Source organism: Nycticebus coucang, chromosome 9, assembly GCF_027406575.1.
Source record: "Nycticebus coucang isolate mNycCou1 chromosome 9, mNycCou1.pri, whole genome shotgun sequence".
NCBI lineage: Eukaryota > Metazoa > Chordata > Mammalia > Primates > Lorisidae > Nycticebus > Nycticebus coucang.
Genome location: NC_069788.1, coordinates 46,378,023 through 46,390,611, shown reverse-complemented (window position 1 = coordinate 46,390,611; position 12,589 = coordinate 46,378,023). Strand labels below are relative to the sequence as shown.

The 12,589-nt window shown below is 55.9% G+C and overlaps 1 protein-coding gene across 8 annotated transcripts in view; it reads right to left on the bottom strand.

Annotated features, from left to right (window-relative positions):
• Positions 1–268: 268 nt before the first annotated feature.
• Positions 269–12,589, bottom strand: part of COL11A2 (collagen type XI alpha 2 chain) — a 29,316-nt gene continuing 16,995 nt past the window's right edge. For 4 of the 8 annotated variants that reach the window (XM_053603208.1, XM_053603209.1, XM_053603210.1 and 1 more), the window contains 36 exons: positions 12,044–12,097; positions 11,698–11,751; positions 11,548–11,592; positions 11,405–11,458; positions 11,246–11,290; positions 11,055–11,108; positions 10,904–10,957; positions 10,640–10,693; positions 10,125–10,232; positions 9,893–9,982; positions 9,691–9,744; positions 9,351–9,458; positions 9,106–9,213; positions 8,949–9,002; positions 8,799–8,852; positions 8,518–8,625; positions 8,244–8,297; positions 8,044–8,097; positions 7,768–7,821; positions 7,542–7,595; positions 7,123–7,230; positions 6,713–6,766; positions 6,449–6,502; positions 6,261–6,314; positions 5,676–5,729; positions 5,030–5,137; positions 4,868–4,921; positions 4,729–4,782; positions 4,436–4,543; positions 4,245–4,298; positions 3,931–3,966; positions 3,689–3,742; positions 3,306–3,573; positions 2,613–2,725; positions 2,027–2,233; positions 270–1,618 (listed from right to left, as the gene is read on the bottom strand). In XM_053603208.1, the coding sequence (XP_053459183.1) occupies positions 1,478–1,618; positions 2,027–2,233; positions 2,613–2,725; positions 3,306–3,573; positions 3,689–3,742; positions 3,931–3,966; positions 4,245–4,298; positions 4,436–4,543; positions 4,729–4,782; positions 4,868–4,921; positions 5,030–5,137; positions 5,676–5,729; positions 6,261–6,314; positions 6,449–6,502; positions 6,713–6,766; positions 7,123–7,230; positions 7,542–7,595; positions 7,768–7,821; positions 8,044–8,097; positions 8,244–8,297; positions 8,518–8,625; positions 8,799–8,852; positions 8,949–9,002; positions 9,106–9,213; positions 9,351–9,458; positions 9,691–9,744; positions 9,893–9,982; positions 10,125–10,232; positions 10,640–10,693; positions 10,904–10,957; positions 11,055–11,108; positions 11,246–11,290; positions 11,405–11,458; positions 11,548–11,592; positions 11,698–11,751; positions 12,044–12,097 (2,835 nt within the window). In that variant the 3' untranslated portion in view covers positions 270–1,477. Of the gene's footprint in view, positions 1,619–2,026; positions 2,234–2,612; positions 2,726–3,305; positions 3,574–3,688; positions 3,743–3,930; positions 3,967–4,244; positions 4,299–4,435; positions 4,544–4,728; positions 4,783–4,867; positions 4,922–5,029; positions 5,138–5,675; positions 5,730–6,260; positions 6,315–6,448; positions 6,503–6,712; positions 6,767–7,122; positions 7,231–7,541; positions 7,596–7,767; positions 7,822–8,043; positions 8,098–8,243; positions 8,298–8,517; positions 8,626–8,798; positions 8,853–8,948; positions 9,003–9,105; positions 9,214–9,350; positions 9,459–9,690; positions 9,745–9,892; positions 9,983–10,124; positions 10,233–10,639; positions 10,694–10,903; positions 10,958–11,054; positions 11,109–11,245; positions 11,291–11,404; positions 11,459–11,547; positions 11,593–11,697; positions 11,752–12,042; positions 12,098–12,589 lie in introns of those variants that run through there. The other 4 variants (XR_008382552.1, XR_008382554.1, XM_053603207.1 and 1 more) reach the window with 3 other exon arrangements.

Here is a 12,589-nt window from a genome sequence, read left to right as displayed (position 1 = left end):
AAGCCTGGGAGAGGGATAAGATGATCAGGAGTACAGGTGGAGTAAACATTGTCTTGGAAGTGGGCCTCAGTTTCCAGATTTGCAAAGTGTACACTAGGCCATCTAAGGCTCCTTCCAGCTCTGAAATCCTAAAGTTGGGCGGGGGTAGGAGAGGTGAAGGCTGTATCCCAGGTGGAAGAGAGGGCAGGCACACCCACACCCAGAAGCAGTCCCACACCTGTGTTGGAATCCTGGACCAGAGGGGCACTAAGCCCCCACCTCATGTCCCTGGGGCATCTGCCTCTGCTTTCTTTTCTGTACTTTGTCACTCAGGCTTTATAAATTCTGGGCCCTGACACCCCACCTGAACAAGTCCTCCAGGGCATTGGGATTAAACCATCCATTTCTGGTTAACAGCTCAGCTGGGAAAATGGAGCACTGGATGAGGGTAAGAGCATTGAAATAACAACACAAGCACCAACACATATGCCCAGGGCAGAGACACCGCATTATTTAAACATCGGTCAGAATGGACACTGGGCATAGGATCCTGGGAGTCCCTTCCATCCAAATGCCAGAAATTAATCCTTTAATTGCAGGATCAAGGAAGGTGAGGGCACAAAGGAGAGGGACTGGAGTGGCCAGGATGGCAATGAGATAGATACTCGGGGGACTCAGGCCCATAGTGATTTATCAGCCAATATGGAAGAATTTTAATATTTCAACAATCTGCTGGATACAAGTCCTGCACACACTCCACACTGTTCCATTTCTTCCCTGGGGGAGAGGCCTGGTCCTCAAATAGCAGACAGCGCCTGCCAGACCCAGACCAAGTGAAAGATGACAGCAGTTATGTGGGCCAGGGAGCCAACACCTGGTAAGTAGAGGTGAGAAAGCCCCTCCCTGGGCAGAAAGAGTCAGAGCCCTGAGGCAAAGGAGACCATATGTTCTGACGTTCACAGTGGGTGCTACAGGTGGCCTGTGAGGGAGGTGGGGTTTAGCCTGGGATCCCCCACATATAGTCACTGAGGAAAGCCCTGAGGCAAGGCTGGGGTGCCCAGGCCCACCCCGGGAGACCTCTGTCTCCAACTTCTGCTGATTTTTATTGACATTTCTCTTTATCTTTCTTTGTCATTTTGTTTTCCACTCTTTAAATAATTAATATAATTACTTTTAAATACAAAATACACAGTGTCCTTTCTCTTCTCTTCCACTTGTTTGGGGTGATTGGGAGGTGAGTTTTAAATAAGGGTCTCCGGTCTCTAACAGGTCACAGGCTCCAGGTTGGAGGCCCAAAAGCCCCAGATGCCACCCCTCCCCTGGGGTGTCCTGGCACCCACTTCACCCATTCCCTGGCCTGCCCCTGACTGGGGGCTCTTGTCACCCAGGCCCATTGTCCCCTAGATGGTGAGGAGGCCTCTTGGGAGGTGGCAGAGATGGATGCTGGAGGATTCCAGGTGGGCCTGCTTCCGATGGACAGGATCAGACAGAGACAGTCCTAGCCCATGAAGCAGACAGGCCCAAGCAGCACTCCTCCCCGTCGTGGGGGGACCCCCAGGTCTGAGAAGGAGGCATCCAGCACTGGCAGCTGTTCCAGCACAGGTGTCCGCACCTCCAGCACCGTTCGGCCTTGCTGTGTCTTGAGGGGGAGACAGGAGAGGAAGGAGTGAGTGTGGTAGAGGCCTCACCTCTGAGTGCCTTGACTCCATCAGTGTGACTTGGGATGTATGTCACTCCATAAATGTGTGTGTTCATACTCCATGTATCTCTGCTGGGCACCTATGTGTCAATTTGTGCGTATGCCTATATGACTCACCCTGTGTGATGCTGGGGTAGGCACAGATGAACCCCACACAGCTCACATAAGTCTGGTTCCCATCCTTCCTAACCTCCTCACCTCTTTTGAGCGCCCTTGGGCATATCTGACACCAGAAGGCTGGAATCCTCCCTGCACTTCCTGGATGGGCTGCCCAAGGGGGTCTTCCCATGTCCTTCCTCTAGCCTGAGTCTGGGACCTGCCTGCCACCCAGCTCTTCCTGGTTCCTACCTGGCAGCCATCTCTGAACTCCTTGACATAGGGGCTGGTTTCTGGGCTCAGCTCATCCTCATTGGCTCCCCGGAGTCTCAGGGGACCATCACGAGCTGCTCCAGAGCATGGGTAGGACACATCCTGGTGTGCTGAGACACTCAGCAGCCGCAGGAAAGTGAGCTGGACCACACCCACTGGGGAGCCCTCTGAATCCACGTAAGAGAACTGGAAGGAGAGAGAGAGCTGGGGTCAGGGGGAGACAGACATGGGCGAGGAGCATCTATAGCACCAAGGCAGCTGAGGCAGGGCCATGTGCAGGGAATAGTAGGAAAGGGCTGAGGGATAGATGAGGGCCAAGTGTGAGCCAGGGAAATGGGTGTAAAGGAAGGCAAACTTTTGTTTTGGGTTGTCATGAGAAGGAGACAAAGTGAACATCAAAGGACTGGTGAGAAAGAAAGGAAGGAGCCAAGGAATGGAGAAGGGTCAGCAGACTCTGGGAGAGGGCGGAGCAGCCAGGGGACTTGTCACATACACTTAGAAACCATGGGTCTCTGAGGGCATACACTATGGGCCAGGGGAAGGGCAGTCAGGGGCCGGTTCTCACCTGTGTGATGTCATCCCTAGGAGTTACACAGGTTTCTCCTCCTGCGGTGAAGTTGCAGAATACCCGGAAGGCATCCCGAGCACAGCCCTGGTTGGGATCAACCCAGTACTCTCCTGTTAGATAAGGCAGAAGGAAAGTCAAGGCCACCAGGTCCCAGGTTCCAGGATGCTCTCCACCCTGACATTCCCTCTCTCCCACTCCAACGGTTCCACACCCCCAGCCCTCCCTACCATGCTCTCTGTCTCCCAGGCCTCCTCTTCTCCCACCCAGAGCACCATAACTCATTCCACCTTACTGCATCCCAGCCTGACTGTGTACCCTGGTCCCTACAGTAACCCCAGGCTCCTCTGACTGGAGGAGGTACGAGTGTGGACATCCCCACACTGGAGATAATGTGTGGTTGGAGGTGCTCATACAGATTCATCTGTGTAGATACCAATAAGTGTGTACACATGTGTATGTTTATCTGCTCCTGTAGACACTGGGCTGATAACAAGCTGGTACACACTGGCAGGCCCACATCACTTGCTAAAATATTGAAATTCTTCTGACCCAGTTGGTAAACAGCCACTGTTCCAAGCCCTCAACCCTTACCCCACACCCAACACCTTGTCTAAGACTCCCTTAGCACTCATATTGTTTGTTCAATGCCTATGCTGTGGGTAAGATTGTTATATCCCCTGAGGAGCTGACCATCAGGCAGCTCCGGGTGGCATAGCTTCAGGTCCTGGCAGGTGCGAGCAGGGCTGTCCTGGGTTCCTATTGGCCGCCTCATTTGTTCAATCTCCTCCCGAAGGGAGTCCAGTGAGCCAAAGATCTCCTCCAGACCTCCAGGACTGCCTGGGCCCCCCCTGGTTGGCACGGCCTCATCTTCCTGCATCAGGCGACTTCCATCCACAGAGCGTCGCGTCTTCTTAGGCATCTGGATGGGCAGTGGCTGGATCACCTCACCTGGCGGGCCCTGCATGGAGGGACAGGTAGAGAGGGCAAAAGATGATGTTGGTATGGGGGTGAAGCAGAGAAACACCAGAGCGGAAAGGGACTGTTAGAGAAGCAGGCCCTGTCTCTTAACTCACCGGGTGTCCTGGAGGACCCTGGACTCCCTTCTCTCCCTTGGGTCCAGCTGGGCCCTGAAAAAGGAGTAAATGCAGTCTTAGAGGGGTCAAGAGGTCAAGCATGGGATCAAGATCCCAGCATGGTCAAATCAGTCTCTTGGCTCAGAATGAGGGGCTCCACAGGGGGAGTCTATTCGCCCTGGAGAGACAGTGTCAAGTCCAGCTGGGGGAAGCAAAGGTCAGAACTGCTGGCAGTCACTCACTGTGGCTCCTTTGGCTCCTTTGGGGCCAGCTGGTCCCTATGAAATAAGGAACAAGAAGAAGATGGTCACTGCAGAGGAAAGATGGAATTCAAAGGAATGGAGAGGCAGGGTCTGGAGGGCAGGCATGAGGAAACATGGGGACATTTGGGAAGCCCTGGAAGTGTGGGGAGGAAACACTGGGGGTGGAGGATGAAAGAGGATACTGAAGACTATGTTTGTGAGTCTGGCAGTGGCCATAGAAGTCACTGGGAGGTCACAGGGTGGGGAGCAGTGGGGTTTATGGGACTTAGTGGAGGAACAGATGAGGTACTCACAGGGAGGCCGGGGGCCCCTCCAGGGCCAATGGGGCCTGATGCCCCAGGGATACCCTAGGAAAGGAAGGGACCTGTTTAACTGGGTCATCCTCCCCACCCCTCCCAAGCATCTATTCCCTCTTCCACAGCTGAGTCAGAATCTACCCCTCCCCACCCCAAGATGAACCCTCACCCTCAGGCTCTCTACTCACCGTCTCCCCCTTCTGCCCAGGGGAACCCTGAGGGCCAGGAAGTCCCCGATCTCCCTTCTCTCCCTGCTCCCCTGGAGGTCCAATCAGTCCTATGAGACCTGGGTGACCCTAGAGAAGGGAACAGGTGGTCAGGTGCAGAGAGGAGTCACAGGGGTGGGGATAAGGGCTAAGGTCTGTGAGTGCCTCTCACTGAGCAAGGACCAGAGGCCTGAGCAGACCCCAGGCCTGGGGTCCCCACAGGTTTCTGGGAGTGAGGGTGATAGAAGTTGCCTGGCCTCATGTCTGTCACTCACCTTCTCTCCCTTGGCTCCAGCATCGCCCCGGAGACCAAGAAGCCCTGGGGGTCCCTGTAAGGAGATAGGAAGTCATTCTGTCCAAGTGAAGAGGTACTAAGTTCTCAACCTGTCAACCAGCCCAATCCTAGTCACTCACCATAGGACCTGGGGGTCCAGCCTGGCCTGTGGCTCCAGGACGGCCTTGCTGACCCTGCATATTGGAAGGGACCACAGGGGTCAGGAGGTATATCCCCACACCACACCCTTTCTGTCCCTTCAACCCCCACTCCAATCACAGCCCTTCCCTGCCATGACTCACCACTGAGCCTGGAAGGCCCCTCAGACCATCAGGGCCAGGTTTCCCCGCTGGGCCTGCAGGACCCACAGGGCCTGTCTTCCCCGGGGCACCCACAGCACCAGGGTCCCCCTGAAACACACATAAGGATCATGTCCTGGCTCCGCCCCCGTAGCACAGTGGTTATAGCATCAACCACATACACGGAGGCTGGCAGGTTCGAACCCAGCCCAGGCCAGCTAAACAACAATGACAACTGCAACAAAAAAATAGCTGGGCGTTGTGGCGGGCGCCTGTAGTCCCAGCTACTTGGGAGGCTGAGGCAAGAGAATCGCTTAAGCCCCAGAGTTTGAGGTTGCTGTGAGCTGTGAAGCCATAGCACTCTACTGAGGGCGACATAGTGAGACTGTCTCAAAAAAAAAAAAGGATCATGTCCTAAAGGGCAGAGCAGGAGCATGGCTGGGAGCATAGGGTCAAAGGTGGCAGGGGTAAGGCAGGGAGGAGGGGCCAAACCCTAGGAGCCCCTGGAGCAGGAATAAGTATAGGGTACCTTGTGCCCCAAACGGGCTGAACATGGGAATAGTGTCCATGGGGTAGGCATCTAGAGAGGGAGGAATCTGAGGGGCGGGATAATGGAAGAAGGCGGTACCCAGGGCAGCCTCTCCCTCACCTTCACTCCTTTCTCTCCCTGTCGCCCCTCTGGACCTGGTGCACCAGCAGGACCCTGCAGAGGCAGAAAGCAAGAGAAGATGAGGCAGTGGACAGTCAGGCTCAACTCTCCCCCCTACCCCATCCTCCAGTAGACACACACACAAGTGCACACACAGACGCAGAAACATTAAGGACAGGTACAGCTGGACCAGTTATTGAAATATTGAGTAGTTTTGTACATTTAGTGAAGAACCACTTGGCCACACCCCACCTAGCAGCACACCTCCTGCCACAGCAACTAAAAGGTTAACCCTGGTCCAGCAGGGGCCCTCCAGAAAGACCAGCCAGCCCCCTCCTGCAGTGTCCACTCTGGTAGGTAAACATCACCACCTCTGGCAAGAACATGCATTCCAAAACCCAGGAACAAGCATCCCCTAGATACACTGCACACTTACAAACCCACCTGCTCCTACACACAAAAACCCCATCCAAGGACAACACAGACATCAGGCATCTCCCTCCCTATGCCACCAGCCATTGCCAAATCTCCCACCACACTGCCCAGCAAGTGCCTCCCAAGGTTCCTGGTGTCTGCTTTACTTACCCGCTTTCCAAGTGGCCCAGGGGGTCCATTCTCCCCAGTAGGACCAGGGGATCCCTGGAAAGAGGAATTGGGATGACTGGGTGTTTAGCCTCCAGACAAGGGACCCCCCTTCAGGAGTGGGGCACAGATGCAGTATAGGGTCTCAAGGTTTGGGTTCAGTGGGAGCAGCAAAGTCCCTGGTCACTCACAGGCTGTCCTGGCTCACCATCCTCTCCACGATCACCCTTAGCACCATCCTGACCCTGTAGGGATGAAACAAGGTCAGAAGTTGGCCCCCAATCTGAGTGGCATCACCCCTAAAACTCCCAATCTTTCGATCCTCCTGCAGCCCTGCCATACCCGCAGCTTCCCAGCACCCAAGCCCACCAGCCACACAGTGTATACCTCTGTCCAGAGGTCCTCCACAGACACCCCACCCTCTTTGCTGCTTCTCCTTCCTGGGTAAGACTCACCCGAGGGCCACTTTCTCCAGGGGGTCCAGGGTCACCAGGAAAACCGACAGGACCCTGATCCAGAGGGGGAACAAAGGTTACAGTCAGAGCCCCCTAAATCTACCCAACAGACTCCCACAGGCACATGTCACACTCTCCCTCTCTACAGACAGTGCCCACTGGCACCTCCGAGGAAGAGGGTCTCTTGCAACTCTACTCCCCCACCCCCGCCTTGAGCACTCGCTCATGTTCTCTCTGGATCATAGACCCCATGCATCCCTGCCAGGAGACCCCATTCCCAGAGCCTCCCTCCCAGGTATCCCCCACCCAGGGGTTCCCCACACTCCAAGATTCTCCCTCACACACACCCATATTCCCAGGTATCTCATTCCCAGGACCCTCCTCAGCTCCCCCAAACCCTGTAAACTCACAGGATTCCCTTTAGGGCCATCATCACCCGTGGGGCCTTTAGGCCCTGGTGGTCCCGCCTCTCCTGGCTGTCCCGACTCTCCTTTCTCCCCACGCTCCCCACGAGGACCCTGCAGAACAAGTGGAGGATATAAATGGTCCTGGGGGGTCTTGAAGATCAGGATGCAGCCTCTGCTTCCAAGACACCTTCAGCCTCCCCCACTCCTCTCAGGGACAATGGGATACACACAGAAAGTCAATCTATGGAGGAGTCCCCTGGCCCCTCTGCCCTTCAAGGAGAGCGTAAGGCTCACTCAGACACAGCAATCAGGTGTTGCAGAGACTCCTGGCTGCAGAGGAATTTCAGCTCAAGGAGGTCCCAGGAGGTGGGATGAGAGGAGTGAAAGGGATTAGGGGCTAGGGTCTCAGAGCTGTCACTCACTTTGACACCTGGCTCGCCCTGGACCCCTGGAGATCCTGACTCTCCTGGCTCCCCCTGCAAAAAGATTAAGGTCAAATACTTCCTTCTTTAAAAAAAAGAAACACACAACAAAAACCCCTGTATTCCACACATCTCATTCTCTTTTGTACCCTCAACCAAAATTTGCAGAAATCCAACCCTCATCCCCTACCCCCAAGACTGGCCCATTCACCCCCTTTCCAGTTACCTTCTCTCCAGGGGGACCCAGGTTCCCAACACCTCCTGGGGGACCTTGTGGGCCCTGGAAGAGGAACAAAAATAGGGTCATTGCTTGTGAGAAGGGGCCATTCCAGGTGCAGAGGCCTGGATGAGGACCCAAGGCCACAGCAGTGAGACAGTAGGAGGCCTTCCAGGGGCTGCTCTTGACACCTGAGATGAGACTGGAGTTTATGGTCTGGGAAAAGGGAGGCAAAGGGTTAGACACATAGACCTAAAGGGAAGGACAAGGGCTGAGATGACTCACATCAGCACCATTGGGTCCAGCTGGGCCTCGAGGTCCTGGGGGGCCAGGTGGTCCCTGGGGAAAACAGATACATCAGATATGAGGAAGGGAAAGGAGAGACTGAAAGAGCGCTATGGATAGACATGAATGGTGGAGGGAGGAGCAGCAGTGGTCTGGGGTGTGGGTTGGAGGCTGGCTGAGGGCAGTAGGGTCACACTCACCATAGGACCCACATCTCCTGTTTCTCCCTTTTCCCCAGAGGGGCCCGGCAAACCCTGTATAAGTATACAAAGCACAGATCCTGATGACCAACTCACCCAAAGAATGGCCCCAGGCAGACAAAGCCCCACATCCCCTCTCCTGAGACCCAGAAACTCCCCGGTCCTCTACCTCCTCCTCCCCAGGCCTCATCACTAGGCTGCTGGCAAGATTTGGAGCAAACAGCAGCCCACCCTGAACCCACCTCTCAGCCCCTGTCTTCGCCTCCTAACTCACCTGTAGGCCAATGGGTCCTGGAGGCCCATTGAATCCTCTTGTTCCTTCATCACCTTTGGCTCCAAAGTGTCCCTGGGGCCCCCGAGCTCCGGGCTCCCCATCTGCTCCCTGGAGGGAGGAAGCAGGGACAAGGACACAGAAATGGATCATGAATCAGGTGTTCTCTACCCACAAGCACCAGGCCCAGAGCCCCTACTTCCACCCTCAACCCCAAGGGCAGAGGGGAACTGAAGTCAGACTAGCGCCACCAGAGCCTCAATGTGGGCAGAGGGGTCACTCACCGCTGCTCCAGGCTGCCCCACAGGACCAATGGGTCCAGGGGGTCCAGGAGGACCCTGAGAGAGAAAGGAGAGTCAGAGACACCAAGACAAAGAGATACCATGTGAAAACGAGGTTAAAGGCCAGATGACATGAAGGTCATGGGCACTTACATGTTCTCCTTTGTTCCCTTTGGTGCCCTTCTGTCCAGGGTCCCCCACTTCACCCTAGGAGGAGAAGGTAGATGAGATATGACAGGAGCCAGGCTCATTCCCAGATAAGCCACCTCTTTCTGGAGAGAAGATTGCTCAGGGCATGTGGGTCCCTCACCTTGTCTCCATCCTCTCCGGCCACACCTGGGGGCCCAGCAGGACCAGGAAGTCCCACAGGACCCTGTACCCCATCACGGCCAGTTGGACCAATGGGGCCCTTCTCACCCTGTGGGATATGATAAAGGAGTCATGGCCTGGAGACAACCCTCACGCTCAGACACCAAGCCAGAAATCCTTAGTAGCTCATCACCTTGGTTCACAGAGTCCTCCCCAGTATCCCTTCCCTAGAGCCCCCATACTCACAGGTACACCTTTCTCTCCAGCTGCTCCAGGAGGACCCTGAGGGCCTGGGCGCCCTGGGGGTCCAATGGGTCCCCCGGATCCCGCTGTACCTCGCTCCCCAGGGGAGCCCTGAGAGAAGAGATGGAGTCAGACTCCCAGGGAGGATACCCCAGCCCACCGTACCACCCCTAACCACAATTCCCAGGAGAAGAGCCCCCAATCAAATGCATTATGGCTGACCCTAGACTCCCTCTGCCAGTCCCCATCCCTGCCTAATCTGGATGCCATGCCCACACTTCCTTTCCCAACCTCTTTCCCCGTTCTTTCCTACTACCACCCCAGACAGGGAACCCAGACTCACTGCGGGGCCTGGAGGGCCAGCTGGACCTTCATTCCCCTTCAAACCAGGTCCACCCTGGGAACCAGAGATTTGGGAAACATGGGACTTCACAGGTACAAGAAGGATGATGGGAGATGAGCTCAGAGAGGGCAATTGGGGGTGACACAGAGGAGGCCAGGATGCTTGGTGACTTGTTACAGGCAGGGGTTTGGGAGTCACTCACAGCAGTGCCTGGCAGGCCTCTCTCCCCGGGGAAGCCCCTCAGACCAGCAGGCCCATCCTTTCCTGGGGCCCCAGAGGGACCAGGGTCACCCTGAAAGGAGAGGAAGGGTGATGAGTCACAACCATGCTCCCAAATTGGAGATGCCTAGTCCTCCTCAAATCCCCAACTACCCACTCTTTCAGCACCCCAACCCCAGTTCCCCAAGTCCCCCTCTGCCCAGCCCCTTACTGACCTTTGTTCCTTCTTTTCCAGCTGGCCCGGTCAGTCCCTGCTCTCCAGGGGGGCCTGGGGGGCCCGGGTGACCTCTCTCCCCCATAGGGCCGGTTTCTCCTGCTGCTCCCTAGAAAAAGGCAGAGGCCTCACTCTCGGACCCTTCATCCCACTTTCTGCCAAAAGAGCCCTAAAATTTTGGCCATCCTAAAATACCCATCTTGAACCCCTTTATCCCTGCCCCAAAATGCCTGGATGCTCTCCTGGCTGTCACTGGGTTTCTCCTCCCCAGTGTACGGTAACTGCACCACCTTGTGTCCCTGTGGGAACTGCCTCTTCTTGGAAACAAGACAGTGAGAGAGGGCCCAGGAAATAGACTGACCCCTTTTCAGGACCCCTGTCCCAAATCCAGCTGCCACCATTGACCCCAGCCCCAGGGGTCTGAGTCAGGCAAAACAGGGCAGGGAAAAGAGAAAAGAGGGGCAGACAGCATAACTCCAGGGTCTGGGGTCCATTCTCTTCTGGCGATAGACCTACCTGAGGTCCCACCACTCCTGGGGGGCCAGGGGGGCCAGTCTTCCCTTGGAAACCCTGAGAGAAGAAGAGAGGAGAATGCAGTGAGAGCAGGCTGGACACTGTGGGCAGATCTCATACTCCTAGAGGAGGGGGCAGGTCACACTGAGCCCTGGGCTATAGAACTGAGCAGCTCCCCTGTCAGGATGCCCCCGTGGGCCTTCCATGCAGTTCTAGAGTTTGAGGGAATGGGTAGCCCAAGAATGAATAGCCAGGGGTCTCACTTACCACTTCTCCTCTTTGGCCTGGGTGTCCCGGAAGTCCATCCTTCCCAGGGGGGCCCTATGAGAAGTACAGATGTCAGGAGAACTCTAGGCTGGAAAGGGGCATAGGGAAGGACTCAGAACCAGAGTGGCTCAGATCTCAGAGGTCAACTTACCGGGGGTCCTTTGGGGCCAGGAAATCCATTGGGACCCTGAGGTCCAGGGAGACCCTAAGGACAGAGATGAGTTGAGTGAGGGGAATGGGCCAGTGCTGGGCAGGGGACACAGCCTCCTCCCTGAGGTGAGACGGGAGATGCCTCCACCCAGGCTCCCTGGGGAGCACTAAGGGGAGACTTGCCACACTCACCCTTTCTCCAGGGGGCCCATGGGGTCCATCACCACCAGATGTTCCCTGTGGGAGGAAACAGAGTCAAAGAGTAGGGGGAGCTGCCTTCTAGCTATCCCCAAGGTCAGAGGGGTGAAAGGGAGCTCAGCAAGCAGATGGAGTCATGCAGAGGCCACTAACCTTAGCTCCAGACTTTCCTGTGGCACCTCGGGGTCCTCGCTGACCCCGTGGACCCTAGAGAGAGAGAGGAGGGGAGTGGTCAGAAAAACCTAAATGCACCCCTTTAGATTTTAGCCTCCTCTTTCACTACCCCTTGCACTCACCGTGGGACCCCGTTCTCCTCGAGGCCCTGGTTTTCCTGACAGGCCCTGGTGGAAAGGAAATAGAGAATGTCATCTAGGGCTTCACTCCCCACAGAGACCCTCCAGAGCCCCCAGCTCTTCCCTCCACCAGATGCTCCCTTCCCAGCTTACCCGGGCTCCTTTCTCTCCACTGGCTCCAGGAAAGCCAGGAAATCCCAGAGACCCCTGGTGTGGATAGGGAAGGATGGAAATTGAGAAGTCATGAAAGAGGAGGGGTCAGGAAGGGCCAACGGGGATCAGAAGGAATCACGGACGCAGTGGCTTGGGTGGCATGGGCTCTGTCAATAACTAGATGGACAAACTACTGCTGCTCTCTTAGCCTCTGCTTCCTGGTCTGTAGAATGGGGGTCAGCTAAATTCTCTTTAGGGTCTTCTACTGCTCTACTAGCCTGTGTTCCTGGAATCAGGAGTCAGGAAAGGGGAAAGGAGGAGGAGCACCAACAGAACATCGCATCACCTTGGGACCTTGGCGTCCAGGGTAGCCAGGCAGACCAGGAACACCCAGCTTGCCCTGTGGAGACAGGGAGCCATCAGGAGAGAGGAGAGCCACTGTTACCATTCCATCCCTAGAGATCCTTGGCCTCAGAGATAACAGCAACATGCCCCACAAACCCCAGCCTCTGACCTCCTCTACACCCAGGATGTCTGGCTTTCATAGTCTCTCCTTAACGGTGGAATTCCCCAACTCTAGTGCTGGGATATCACCTCCTTCATGTCTGTAGCTCCATCTATTCCTTCAAAGTGAATATGATCCTGCTGCTGCCCACCTGTCAACCTCAGCATGGCCCCCCACTCCACTAAGACCAGTGCCCCTGCAGCACACCACCCCAATCCCACGCATGCGCCCTCCTCCTGGCGCTCCCAGGCAGCTATGCAGCCATGCTGGAAGCAAAGACTTTGCAGCTGGACCGCCTGGGCTCGAACCCCGACCCTGCCCTTCACTGGCTATGTGATTAACATGCATCTTGACATCCTCAGGCCTCTGCAAAACCTCACCTGCAAA